Source organism: Oenanthe melanoleuca, chromosome 4A, assembly GCF_029582105.1.
Source record: "Oenanthe melanoleuca isolate GR-GAL-2019-014 chromosome 4A, OMel1.0, whole genome shotgun sequence".
NCBI lineage: Eukaryota > Metazoa > Chordata > Aves > Passeriformes > Muscicapidae > Oenanthe > Oenanthe melanoleuca.
The window spans coordinates 14,755,240-14,769,131 of record NC_079338.1 but is presented as its reverse complement, the minus strand read 5'-3'; the positions used below and the strand labels follow the sequence as shown (position 1 = coordinate 14,769,131).

General features: G+C 62.3%; 1 protein-coding gene across 1 annotated transcript; it reads left to right on the top strand.

The window, feature by feature from the left end:
* The first annotated feature begins 4,455 nt into the window (after positions 1–4,455).
* On the top strand, positions 4,456–13,317 carry LOC130253176 (phosphatidylinositol 3,4,5-trisphosphate 5-phosphatase 2-like). The gene is given in 27 exon segments (XM_056491515.1): positions 4,456–5,092; positions 5,210–5,590; positions 6,549–6,612; positions 7,086–7,218; positions 7,291–7,408; positions 7,485–7,622; positions 7,734–7,821; positions 7,943–8,029; positions 8,176–8,283; positions 8,372–8,486; positions 8,660–8,766; positions 8,949–9,051; positions 9,395–9,688; positions 9,691–9,755; positions 9,757–9,949; positions 10,058–10,154; positions 10,317–10,455; positions 10,534–10,633; positions 10,848–10,936; positions 11,143–11,224; positions 11,318–11,407; positions 11,488–11,604; positions 11,688–11,776; positions 11,916–12,003; positions 12,198–12,353; positions 12,458–12,539; positions 12,616–13,317. Coding segments are annotated over 26 exon segments (3,417 nt in total). The 5' UTR covers positions 4,456–5,092; positions 5,210–5,453; the 3' UTR covers positions 13,154–13,317.
* Positions 13,318–13,892: the final 575 nt, after the last annotated feature.

The window sequence follows — 13,892 nt, the reverse complement described above, 5'->3', positions numbered from 1 at the left end:
TCACAGGAAGGTGAGGAAAACACAGAGAGAAAGGTCAAGGGAAGTTCACCTGCCCCATGGGAAGAGGAGTCTCAGGGCACAGGGTCCCTCCATTCCCATCTCTTTATGCTGGGAGTGGGGCTGGAGCTGCCCAGCCCTGCCCAAGCTCCCCTGGCTCAAGCCCAGAAGGAGCCTGTAAAGATCCCACTGATCACCAGCTGATTCTCTGGGATATTAAATGGGATGAGCTCAACTTCTTAGGGAAGAGACAGCTCTGACACGAGCACAGCTTAAGCCCAGGTAGGATTTTAAGCCCCCAGGGGCACGTGGACAGAGTGGCCTCTGAACACAACCTCAGGGAAGCTGGTGAGAGAGAAGAAATGCCCATTAGGTGAGGGGATGATTCTCAGGAAGATAAGAGTAATCCTAAGCTCAGGATCTTTGAGGCCCTTGGGTGCTGTGGGATGTGAAGTTTGGGAATCCTCACAGGGTGAGGAGGTGCAAAGGGAGTGGGAGCAGAGTTTGGCTCCCTCCAGACCCAGAAATTGGGGATGAGGCAATGAAGGGTGGAGGGGAGAAGAGCTGAACTCCTGCTCTGCATCTCCCAACCCCAAAGAGGGGACTCAGACTCTCCCTGGCTTGACTCAGCTGTCCCATTCCACTACCTGACCCCTCCACCATGTCCTTTGGCCACACTGGAATCCTTTTCATCCACATTTCCCCCATTTTTCAACTGTAAACCACCCTCCTTCCAAGCACAACCCAGCACCAGTGTCCCTGCCTGATTTTCCAAAACCCCAGAACCCCAAAGCCGTGGCAGGGCCCAGGCAGCAGAGCAGGCAGCACTCACCTGGCAGCTGGATGGACAGACAGATGTGCTCCTCTTCCTCTCCCAGCACGTCCCAGAGCCACCCAGTCACTACAGGCTGCTCCCAGTCCTGCAGCTTCTTATATCCCCCCTGGCTGTCCCTCCCCTGGCATCTGATCTCACCCACTCAGCCTTGGCTGGGGCTGCAGGGGGTGTGTGTCTGTGTGAGTGCTCAGGGAGAGGGACTTGAGGGAGAATCCTATTAGTTGATTAATTGGGGAGACGCTTCATGAGTAAGAGTGGGCTATAAATACATCTCTTGCTGGAGCCCTGGGAAAGCAGCTTAGAGGGATTGGCAAAGAGGGCTTAGGTGCAAGGTGATGGTAATTGAGGTGGAAGCTCTGCTCCTGGTAGGAAGGAAGGAAGGAAGGGGTGTGGATTCCCACAGGGGCTCTCTGCAGCTGCTCCCAGGGTGAGGGGAGATGGGCTGAGCCTGGGCATGGTATGGGATGGAGATGGCAGAGCAGGAGAGACCAGCCTGGAGTTCTCACTCTCTCCCTCACCCTCCTGGCTGGAAAACAGAGGGATGGAGGCACAAGCAGCTTCCTGCATGGCCAAAGTGTCCGTGTTGTTGGTCACACAGAGGTGACCTGCCGCGGCCCAGGGCACACAGGACACCTTTCCCATGGGGACACTGCTGCACGAGATGATGGGATGAAGGCAGGATTCACCCTCCCTGAACCGAGAGGGAAGGACCAGCCACCCCTGGAGGGTGGGACACAGAGCTGCCACTGTCCCCAGCACAGCCAGCCCAGCCTCCTTTCATAACTCCCAGGCTGGCCTCGCCTGACCCGATTAGCACCTCATTAACTCCAGCTTTGCTGCAGCAAACAGGAGACTGTGGGGAGCCCAGAGTGGCTCTACCTTGTGGCTGCCAGGCAAGCAGAATTCCCACTGCAACCCTGTCCTGGCCACAGCTGTTGTGTGGGATACCCTCCCATGGGAATGGCTGTGGGACTGGCTCTAGGGATGGGGCACAAGCTACAAACTGCTCCAGCAAAGCCCCACTCATCCTCCTGAGAGGAATGTCACATTTGTCTTTACAAACAAGCTGTAGATCTGCTGGTAGGTAAGGTTAGCACTGAGAGAGGTAAAAGAAACAATGGGATGGATTCCACTGATTGATGAATGGGAAAAGAAATTTGCCTGTACAAACAAACTGTAGGTTTGCTGATAAGTGAAATTGGATGTCAGAAGATGAAAGAAGCAACGGGGAAAAACTATGAATTGTATAAGAATTAAAAATTAAAAGGGAGGGTTGTACATCAGAGGGGAATCTCTAGTATCAGGTGTTCCAGGAAGTCTGTGCCTCTCAAGTGCCTCAGCCCAGGAAAGAGAGAGGGAAAAGCGGCCGGGAAATTGGGATAAAAGGAGGCTGCATCCTCCAAAAATTTCAGAGATCCCAGTGGAATGTCCCATGGCCTCTTCTTTTATTTGAATAAAGCAAAAAGGACTCCTTTGTCTCCTTTTTGGACATAAACCTCTGGTGTTTGTGGATTAATTTCCCTGACACTCCTCACTTCCACCATCACTCAAGCCCTTCCTTTGGGGCTGCTCTTGGTTCTGGCTCAACCCCCAGAGCTGAGCACTGGGATCAGGATATCCCTGTAGGAGCTGTGCCTCCTGCCAGGACCCTGCATCAGCTCAACAACATTTATCAGAGAGGTACCAGCTCCTCTCAAACACCGCTCACCTGTTCCCCCACTGGGAGCCACCCTGCCGTGCCCTGCCCTGCCCAGCAGCCCCAGTGCCAGGGCTTTAGCTGCCAGCACACGTTCCCCAGGGCTGAGACTTGTGATCTCTTTAATTGCACACAGGAGAGCTGCTTACACCCCAGATTAACGGGCGCTATTCCTGCCACAGTCAGGGGGACACGTGAACTGTGACCTTCACACTGGCGGGTGAAAGAGGAGGAGGAGGAGGAGGCAGCCCTGCTTGGGCACCCTCAGCCTGGCCAGGGTGAGGCACTGTGCCTGGGGCACCTAACCCTGAGCTTTGTTTGTGGCTCTTCATTAGGCTCTTAATGAGAGCCCTGCGGCCAGGGACACTCGCTGGCTCTGCAGGGTCTGCACAGTGTGGTGAGCTGGAGAGCAGGGCTCATGTTGAGTCCCTTCACCCAGCTGGGTGGTTCAGCCTTGCCCAAGTTGGGGAGCAGATAACTGCCCTCCCCAAAAAGTGGGGAGATGGACAGAGCCCACATCCCTTCCCACGCTCACACTGTGCTCCAAACCATCACCAGGGAAGGAAGCAGAGCTCAAAATAATAGAGAAATGAAAGAGACCATCTTCCTTTTTCCTGTGTAGTGAATGACCAGAGATTCCTCTCATCTCCTCATCCCACCATCCCTCCAGGTACATGCACTGTGTGAAGCACAGCTCAAACAGCCACTTTCAGAGGGGCAGGACACTGGTGGAGCATGGTGGGGGCAGGTTCATCCCTCTGTCCCAAGGGACAGTGCCCTGGAGCATCCTGCCTCCCCAGGGAAAGGCCGTGGGGCTTCCTGCACCCACAGGCTCTGCAGGGAGCCTTGGTGCACCCAGAGCCCCAGTCTGGCCCTGCTGAACCCACATTGCCCTCCCAACCTCACCTGTGCCCAGGTGCAGGTGCCTCTGGCACTGTCCCAGCTCCTCCTCTGGCACTACACACCACAGCCACCTTACATAAACACTCACAGCAGGCGCTGCTGATTTCCCAAAGCCCCTCAGAGCTCCAGGCCTTCCTCCCCTGATCCGATTAAGTGGCGTGGATGGCATTAATCAGGGGACAGGCACCTCCACGCGTGCCAGGAATTACTGCCGTGCTGTTAAGTAATGGCAGGGAGCAGCACTGCTGGGGCTGGGGCTCCAGCAGGACGGGGGTCCCCAGCCCCACACAATCCTGCCACCTCTGTGTGTGCCCATGGCAGGTGCTGGGCAGAGCTGCACTCGCTGCTGTGTGACCACAACACCAGCTCAAAATTTACTGGTTGGCCCAACTTCTCACTGGCATGGCCACAGGTTCCTCTCGAGGCTGGGAGCTGGAGGAAGGCTCACAGGGGGTTTTGGCACATCTCTGCTGGAGGGCTGGGGCTGCAGGGTGGGGAGGAACAATCCCTTAGTGCTGCAGGGATATGCAGTCATGCCAAGGCGGGGGGGAACTGTCAGGAGTGAGGCTTGGCACAGCCCTCCATCCTCATCCTCATCCTCCTCCAGCAGGAATCTGCTTCTCCATCTATCCCCTGAGCTCCCCTGGAGCTGCCAGGCACTTGGACAGCAGACAGTGGCTGCTGCTCATCTGTAATTAATTGCTGCTAAATCACCCTCCTGGCAGCTCGAGCCACACACGAGTGGGCTCTGCTCCCTCCCTGCCACGAGGTTAAAACCCCTGGGGCTGCACCCAAGACCTGTGGTGCTGTCTGAATTCTGTCCTGCTGGGAAAATCTCCCTCCTTCCCGACCCCTTCCCTGAACCCAAATCCCCTGCCACCCACAGGTGTGGTGACAGGAGTGGTGACAGGAGTGCCACTGTAGTGCCTGGTGCCCCCAGCAGCTCCAGGGTAGATCTATAAAGAAGGGAGAAAACATATTTAAAGAACAGAAGTAAGAGTATGTGAAAGGATATGGAATTTATAATAACATATTAAAGTGAGTTAAGTGTTGTGGTGAGTCTGTAGAAAGGGGGGAAAGTGTGTTCGAGGAGCAGAAATATATGTATGATTATTTAGAATATTAAGGAGAAATGGTTTTAATGTCCCAGATAAAAAGGTAAAAGTTAAGTCTCTCTGTGCCAAGGGCAGAGCTCGGCCCCAAGGCGGGCAGCACATCCCCAGGAGCTGGCAGCTCAAACCCTGCCCCGAACGCGTTTCAGGGGCTTTCTGCCACCCTGCACCACGGGCAGCGCCTTCTGCCAGGGCTCTGCGCATCCTTCATCCCCGAGGAGGATGCGGAGGGAGCGGGGGCAGGCAGAGCGCGCTGCGGGACTGTCCCCTCTGTCCCCGCTGCCCTGCCCCGGTAGCGGGGCTGGAGGAGGAGCGAGGAGGCGGCACAGAAGGAGGAAGAGGTGCCGAGCGAGCAGCGCAGCAGCACCGAGCGGGCCGGGACCCGAGGGCATCGCGGTGAGCAGGGCGCGACCCCGAGCTGCCGCCCCGACGGGCAGGGGCCGGTGTGACACACCGGGAAAGCCAGCAGCACCACGGCTCCGCTCCCGCTCGGCTGAACCCCAAAATCTCAGCTCCCCCGGGAGCCCCGCACGGCGTCTGTGAGGGACGGTGAGTGTGATGCCTGGGTGCCACCACCACGGCAGGATGGTGGCCCAGGGCCGCTTTTCCTGTGAGCCCCCCAAAAGGAGAGATGCGCTCGCTGATTCGCCCCCGTGCTCCTTGCAGGCTGGATGAGGATCATCCGCACCCCCAGCCTCCTCCAGCTGCCCCCCTGGTGCTCCTGCCACGCTGCCTGCCCGCAGGGTACCCCGTCCCCATGAGCATCACCTCGGTGGCTCCCTGTCACCCGCCGGGACCTGCAGCCAGCACCCCGCCCGGGCACCGGGGGCCCGGTGTCGCAGCCCCCGTGGCTGCCCGCAGCCCCTGCTGAACTGGATGTGGCTCTGGGACGAGGACACGGCTCGGCAGGATGGCGGCAGCAGGGTGGTACCACCGCGACATCAGCCAGGTGGTGGCCGAGGAGCTGCTGGCCCAGGCTGGGCGGGACGGCTCCTTCCTGGTGCGGGACAGCGAGTCGGTGAAGGGGGCGTACGCCCTGTGCCTGCTGTGAGTGCCTCTGCGTGCGGCTTCTGTCTCTGGCCTGCCTCCCTCTGTGCCTCTCCCTGCTCCAGGCACTGCCAAAAACTCTTGGAAGAGCTTTCTGCAGCGATGGCAGTGGGGTGAGCGAGGTGGCAGCTCCTCTGAGTGACCCCCGGGCCAGGGCAGTGGAGCCACGTCCTTGGGAGAAGGATAAAGGCTGGGCCCACAGCCCTGCCCAGCACCATGACTGCTGAACAGATAACCCCAAATCCAGGGCACACCGAGCTGTTTTTGGGCTGCCTGCTGGCCTGTGAGCATCTCCCATGCTTTGGGGCTATGGCTCCCAACGTGGGGTCTCTTGCCATCCCCACACCTGGAACCAGGTGTGCACCACCTGAGAGCACTGCTGCCTGAACCCTTCCTGCTCCGCACCCTTCCTGCACCCCTCCTGCTCTGCACCCTTCCTGCACCCCTCCTGCTCTGCACCCTTCCTGCTCTGCACCCCTCCTGCTCTGCATCCTTCCTGCCTGCTTGTCACACATCTGTGTGGGCAGGTTTGGCAGGATGCAACCCCTTTCCTTCACTGGCCTGGCTTTTTGTGTGAGACAAAATGCAAATTTGAGCACTGGGGGTGCGGGGCACGAGCCAGAGTCCAGGCTGGTGGCACAGGCTGGTGGCACAGGCAGGGATGTGCAGTGGCCCCACAGGCAGCACAGCAAAGGCTCTGTCTGGCCAAAAGCTGGGGTGCTGTGGGTACCCCAGTGAGTGCTGGTGGAGTCAGGGCTGTCCTGGGCTGTTTGGAAGCAGGGGGGACACTGCACATCCTCCCACAGCCCCCGAGCTGAGGACGATGATTTATTTCTAGAACTGCTCACTCAGTTCCTCTCTCTGCAGAGGGGATGGGGTGTTTGCCTCAGGGCTGGGCCCCCAGCGCTGCCACAGTGCCGCGGGCAGCGGAATGGGGCCCCTCACCTGCTCTCTCCAGCTTCCAGAGGCACGTCTACACCTACCGCATCCTCCGCGATGAGGAGGGGCTGCTCTCCGTGCAGGTGGGTGCAGGGGCGGTGCCTGGGAGCTGGCCTGGGCAGGATGCAGCTGTGCAGGGCTCGGGGTGCTCGTCCCCCTCCCTGCTGGGTGCCATCAGCCTGCGGTTTGTTCTCTGCTCGAGCTGCAGGATGCGGGCGCTGTGCAGCCACTCCCGCTCGGGGCCGCATCCTGACACTGTCCCTGCCACACCAAGCCTGTCCCTGCCCCCTTCGATGTCCCCTCAGGGTTTCTTCTGGTGCCCAGCTCTCTGCAGCTGCGCTTTCTGCCCCCTAAACAGAGCTGGGTGTCCACAGGGAGAATCCCTTCTGCTGAAGGAGGCTGATGTCTCCTCACCCCATGGGTCCGGTGTCCAGCTGGCTCTTCCAACAAACCACGGGCACATTTTGAGGGACAGACCCACCGGACACACTGCAGGCTGGAACTGCCCTGGCAGAGGAGGGGATGTGACGGTGATTCCCCTGCTCTGCCTCCCCAGACCATCCAGGGCATCCAAGCCAAGTGCTTCCGCACCCTCCCCGAGCTGATCGGCGCCTACCAGCACCCCAACAACGGGCTGGTGACCCCGCTGCTGCATGCCGTGCACCGCCCCGGGCCGGCCGAGGACTCGGGTGAGCCGGGGAGGGACCGGGGGCTGTGCCAGGCTGGGGACGGTCCCGCTGAGCTGGTGGCTCTGCCCGCAGACGGGGAGGATGCCCGAGGCTGGGGGCACACGCTGCCGTGTCCCGGAGCTCCCCCCTCCAGCCGGACCCACATCCCGCAGCAGCTGCACCAGCGGCTGCAGGAGCAGCTGCACAGCAGGTAGCGCACCCCTGCCCGCCCCGGGCGATGGGATGGCCGTGCCCGGGGGGAATCTTCACGCTCACCCCTCTCCCAGCCCGGCCAGTGACTCCATGGGCTTCATGGCCGAGTTCCTGGCCCACCACGTGCAGGACCTGCAGGCTCTGTGCCACGGGCACCCGCAGCTGAGGCACTTCAGCACCGCGCTCGCCACCGCCTGCCGGGCACTGCACAGGTCAGTGCCTGGGGACGTGGGGCTGGAGCGGGGCCACCCACCTTGTCCCTGTCCCTTTTGTGGCGGCTGAGTGTCGCGTCAAGGCACCGCCCGCTCTCTCCTCCCCTGCAGTGAGATCGACTTCACGCTGGCGGGTCTGGAGACCCTAGCCAGGGTGTTCGACCCCCCAGTGTCCCCTCGCAGCCCGGCCAGGGAGCAGGTGGGTGCCCCCACAGCCCCCAGGGACTTCCACATCTTGTGGTGCAGCCCAGAGCCACAGCGAGGAATCCACCAGTCCAGTGTCACTGCTCTGCTCCAAAATTATCCATCCTCCCCTTCAGGGTTTCCTGAGCAGCGATCCAGACCTGGAGCTGCTCCTCAGCAAGATCTCCACTGTCAACCACCTCCTCTCTTCGCTGGAGAAGAAGGTGCCTGACCCCAGTCATGGTGCAGGGGAGGCACAGCTACCCCTCCCCTAAATTAACCCCTCTGTCAAACCAAGCTCTGGTGGCAGCACAGCCCAGGGCTCCCAGTTGCCCCAGTGCCCCCAGCACACTGCCCATCCCTCTGGCAGGTGCTGAAGTCACTACAGGAGACGGTGACAAGGCACAACCTGGCACTGCCCAGCGTGGCCATGGCCCCCCAGCCAGCTGCCAGGCCCCTGGCCATGCAGAACTTTGAGGTGAGGCTGGGGGCTCGGAGGGACCCCGGTGTCACTGCTGGGCAGGGCAGGAGTGGGGACAGCTGCAGAGCCACGTCCCTGTGTGCAGGTGAAGGTGGGGAAGTCACAGCGTGCAGCCCTGACGGTGGATGTGGAGTCGGGGACAGTGACAGTCACCAAGCGGGGCAGCGGCTCCCTGGAGGAGGTGATCCCACACGACAAAAGTAAGGGGCTGCTGCACTCCTGCTGGCTGCCTGTGGGACTTTTTGGGGCTGAAGTGTTCCCTGCCATCGGCCTGATGCCACAGGGATTGTCACATGCCCTATCACACCCCATCCCACACTGCCCTGTGGTGGGAGGTGGGAGCCACCATCGCCCCCCTGACCCCCATCATTAGTCCTGCAGCTGATCAAGTACCAGAGTGTGCAGAGCAAGGTGAGGCTGGTGTGTGCCCGTGAGAACCAGAAGAGCCTGAGCAGGGACTTCATCTTCCCCAGCGCGCGGGTGAGCAGCACCGGCGTGTCCTGGGGGAACATGGGGCCTTTGGGAATATGGGAAGCAGCAAATCAGTGCTCTCAGGGCTGAGACCACCCCTGCAAGCTGGCTCCTACACCTGGGGCTGATGTGCACCTGATCCTGGGGTGCTGTGCCCCCCATCTCTCTAAGACACACTCACCATCCTGCAGAAGAGAGAGGCTTTCTGCCAGCTGCTGCAGCTGATGAAGATCCAGCATTCCAACCTGGATGAGCCTGAGATCATCTCGGTGTATGTTGGGACGTGGAACATGGGTAAGGAGCCAGGAGAAGGTGGCCTTGTCCTGAGAGGTTGTTGTGGCTCTTTGTGAGTTTTGGGAGGTGTCTCAGGAAATCTCAGCTCTGAGCTGGTTGTCAGTTTGAGGCTGGAGAAGACACCAATCTGGCTGCCATGGGCTTTATCTTTGGTGATCCACTCACCTGGAGGGTGTTGGGGAGACAGAGAAACAGGGATACCACGAGAGTTTTGGGCTGTAAATCCCAGCAGTGTGGGGCTGGCATGCTGCTCCCCACTCCCAGCAGCTCCTGGAGCCCGTGCTGCAGAGGAGCTCGGGCACCTGGCACGTCCCCTCTGTGTGACCCGTGTCCCTGCCCGCAGGCAGCACCCCCCCACCCCGCTCCCTGGCCTCCTGGCTGACCTCCAGGGGCTTGGGGCGCACGCAGGACGAGACCACAGCCTGCATCCCCCACGACATCTACGTCATCGGCACCCAGGAGAACTCGCTGGGCGACCACGAGTGGGTCGAGTTCCTCTGCGCCTCCCTCAAGACCCTCATGGCCATCGACTACCGAGTGGTAACAGTGGGCACAGCCAGGCCCCGACAGCTGGGGGGCTGGGTACCAGCAGCCATCACCCCACAGCTCCTTCCCCACCCCAAACCAGCCCAGGGAACATCCTGTGCCCCACAGACTCCATGAGGGCCATCCCCAGGAGGCAGGGATGGGTCGCTGACCCACCTTGCGTGTCCAGCCCTGTCCTCTGTGGGTGTGGGGCAGGATGGGGGCCAGGCAGGCTCACCCCCTGCCCCACCGCAGGTGGCCCTGCAGTGCCTGTGGAGCATCAAGATGGTGGTGCTGGTGAAGCCGGAGCACCAGCGGCGCATCAGCCACGTCCACACCTCCAGCGTGAAAACCGGGATCGCCAACACGCTGGGTAGGGAGGGGATGGGGCGGGGAGATGAGCCCGAGGGAGGGGACAGCCTGAGGGACAGGACAGGACTTCTGGACTGTCCCAGAGCTCAGAGGTGGCACATCCCTGCAGGGAACAAGGGAGCTGTGGGCGTCTCCTTCCTTTTCAACGGGACCTCCTTTGGCTTCGTCAACTGCCACCTGGCCTCTGGCAGCGAGAAGACCCACAGGTGATGCAGGGATGGGGAGGATGGGGCTGCCCTGGGCCAGGTGGGAGTTTCTGAAGGAGTCCTGAGAGGCTGTGGGGCTGCCGTGTCCCCAGCTGGCAGGAACAGAATTGAGAGTGAGGTGTCCTAGGTGTGGCTCATACGGTGCTGCTGTCCCCCCTGCAGGCGAAACCAGAACTACAGTGACATCCTGCACTCCCTGGCCCTGGGGGACAAACGTCTGGGGGGTTTTGACCTCACCCTGCGCTTCACCCACCTCTTCTGGCTCGGGGACCTCAACTACCGCCTGGACATGGACGTGCAGGTGGGACCCTGCAGGCGCCAGGCTGGGGACAGCAGGGGGAGAGGAGCCCGGGGAGTCACTGTCCCTTCCCTGGCACAGGACATCCTCACCCACATAGTCAAGAAGGAGTTTCAAGCCCTCCTGGCTGTTGACCAGCTCAACCTGGAGCGGGAGAAGAACAAGGTGTTCCTGCGGTTCAGTGAGTGTGGGGACAGCGGCACCAGGGTCCCCACGGCTCTCCCCGTGCCACCCCCAGATCTTGGGGGTCCCCTGTCCTGGCACAGCCCCGCACAAAGTGCCCAGAGCCTGAGGGCTGTGCAGCCATCGCTGTGAGCCTCCTGTGGGGACCATGATACCCCATGGGGACAGGCAGGGACCATGGCCCCCGCGCCACCTGTGTGTCCCGATTCCAGGTGAGGGTGACATCTCCTTCCCTCCCACGTACCGGTACGAGCGGGGCACCCGGGACACCTATGTGTGGCAGAAGTCCAAGCCCACAGGGGTGAGTTCCAGAGGTTTCCTCCAAGCAGGACATTTCTGGGGACAGGGACAGGGTGCTGAGGGGCTGCGCGGTGATGCTCAGTCCCCACAGCTCCATCAGCCTGTTCCCTACTAAAACAGGGTCTGGGCAGGAGGGAACTCACATTTTGGGGTGCTGGGATGCTCTTCTGGCAGGGGGACCCAGACCTGAGGGTTCCCTGTTTCTAGATGCGGATCAACGTCCCCTCGTGGTGTGACCGCATCCTGTGGAAGTCACACCCGGAGACCCACGTGGTCTGTAACTCCTATGGTGAGTGACACCCCGGGGACACAGCAGCCAGGCGTGGCCAGTGCTGCCCAGGACCCCAGGGACCCTCCCCACGCTGCCCCTTCTGCCATCCAGGCTGTACTGATGACATCGTGACCAGTGACCACTCCCCTGTCTTTGCCACCTTTGAGGTGGGAGTGACGTCTCAGTTTGTGCCCAAGGAGGGTAAGGGCTGGAGTGTGCACCCCTCGGGCTGGGTTTGGGGTGAGCCCAGCACACCCTGACCTGCCAGGACCTGCCTGCAGCTCCCGGCTCCAGCCCCGAGGCGCTGGCCTGCATCGAGTGGGAGAGCATCGAGGTGATCCTGAAAACCACCAGCCGCAGCAAGTGCTACATCGAGTTCCACTCCTACTGCCTGGAGGGTGAGGGGCTGCCTGGGGCGCTGGGGGTGCCTGTGGGGGTGAGCTGGCCTGGCTGGAGCTGTGTGCCCCTCTGTCCCCCTCAGAGATGCAGCGGAGCGGGGAGAACACCTTCCAGAGCTGTGACATCCCTGGCTTCCTCAAACTGGGCTGGTCCTGCAAGCATCTGCCTGTGGTGCGCAGCCTGGAGCATCCTCATCCCCATCCCTGCCTCTGGCTCTGGACCCTGAGCCCCAAGGGGAGCTGGAGCTGTCACCAGCCCCAAGACAGAGCCTCCCTGTGGCAGCTCCCCAAACCCCCCTCTCTGTGCACAGCTGAACCCCATCCTGCCCGACCTGGAGTACCTGGGGGACCAGCACCTGCTCCTCAGCATCAAGGGCGTGGAGAGCTGCGAGTCCTATGGTATGTGGGGATGGTGACACTGGGGCCACCACGGTGGCATGGGGGTGCCAGCACAGCTTCCCCCAGGTTACAACCTGCTGGGTGTGAGGCTGGTAGCTGGAGTTTGGCAGGAGGGAGCCTGGCACCTACCTTGCTCTGTGTGTTGCGGCTGCTCCATGTCCCCCGAGCCCCGGGGACTGACGCTGTGCCCGCAGGCGAGTGCTGCCTCGCCCTGAGGTCAGCGATCGGCAGCACGGCGCAGCAGTTCGAGACCTTCCTGTTCCACCGCGGCGAGGAGACGGGCTCGGTGCGCGGCTGGATGCGGGTCCGGATCCCCCGGGGCCGCTGCGGCACCCGCGAGCGGCTCTACGGTAACACGGAGCCCCTCCCGCTGCCCCGGGCTCGGGGACATCCTGGGCCACGCTGCCCTCTGTCCCCGGCCGTGGGGTGAGGCCAGACCTCGCTGCCTTTGCAGAATGGATCAGCTTTGAGGAGGAGGATGCTGAGCCGGCGGCAGAGCCCCAGATGTGCCCCCAGCCACCCCCGCAGCGCCTCAGGTACCCGGGTGGGCTCAGCCGTGCCGGAGCCCGCAGCGGGGGGATGCTGAGCCCCTTCCCTCTCCGTGCTTGGCAGGAGCCGCCCCCGCAGCCTCCCGGAGCCGGCCAGCGGCTACACCAACCCCGCCTACTTCATCTTCGAGGGGATCCCCAACGCGTGGCTCCCGGGCCCCGGAGAAGCCCCCAGGAAGCAGGCGGAGAGCCCGGCCGGGGGGCAGCGGTGCCGGAGCCCCGCTGGCCCGCGGGTCCCGCTGCCCTCAGAGGAGGAGCCGTGGCGGGGCCGGCCCCGCTGTGGGCCACCGAGCCCGAACCGTGGGCACGCACTCAGCCCCCGCAGAGCGGGCCACCACGAGAGACCCAAGTCGGCCGTCCTGACGAGGGACACGGTGGGGCTGGGCGACTGCTTGCTGTATGTGGCCACTCAGCTGGGCCAGCTGGAGCAGGTGTCACCGCAGGGCCGGGGGGACAGGCAGAAAACCCACCCGGTCCTGGAGCCGCCCCCGCGGCCCTGCCGGGAGGGGCCGAGGCCGCTGGGCAAGCGCGGAGCGCTGGGTGCTTTGGACCTGCAGGCTCAACCTCCTCCTCCCTCCGACCTGCAGCCTGCCAGGATGTAGCGACAGCCGTGCCCAGCCCTGTGCCCTCCGGCAGCTGCTCCCTCCTGCTCTGCTCTGCTCTGCTCTGCCCTGCTCACACCGTGTTCCCGGAGGAGTTTCCCCGCAGCGCAGCTCCCGTGGCTCCTTTTGCTATCGCTATCCTGAATAAAGTGTCGGGGACTGGGTGCGTGTTTGCACACCTGGTTCTGCGACAGGGCAAGGAGAAAAAGAGCCGAGCCGGGTGGGGAAAACAGCGGCTCCCTGTGTCCTGGATGCTCCAAGGCATTGCCCCGCACCTGTCCCGTCCCATGGGAACCCTGCCCTGGAGGCTGCCCTGCCCATCGCAAAGTGACGGGTGTCTCAGCCCTTGCCCGGCACAGGGAGAGCGACACCCCTTCAAAAACACAGGGACACCCCGATCCGGCAGTGTCCCGGCTGCGCGACACGCGAGGTGGCCCCGGTTTTGGGAACACGATGCCCGGGCTGGCCTCAAGGTGGCAGTGGCCACCCTTGTCCTCAGGACTGCCCCGCAGGGCTGGGGCCAGCGGAGCGGCGCTGCGGGACCCCGGGAGCCAGCGGAGCTGTCCTGCGGCGGGCGAGGGGCCACAGACCCCAGGGATGGGGGCTATGACCCTCCAGGCTGAGGGACTGTGGTCCCCATGAGTGCCCACGGGCAGAGGGACACGACCCGTGGGTGGGGGACTATGGACCTTGCGGTTGAGCGGCCACGGTCCCCACGGGTGGCGGGATGTGGTGGCCG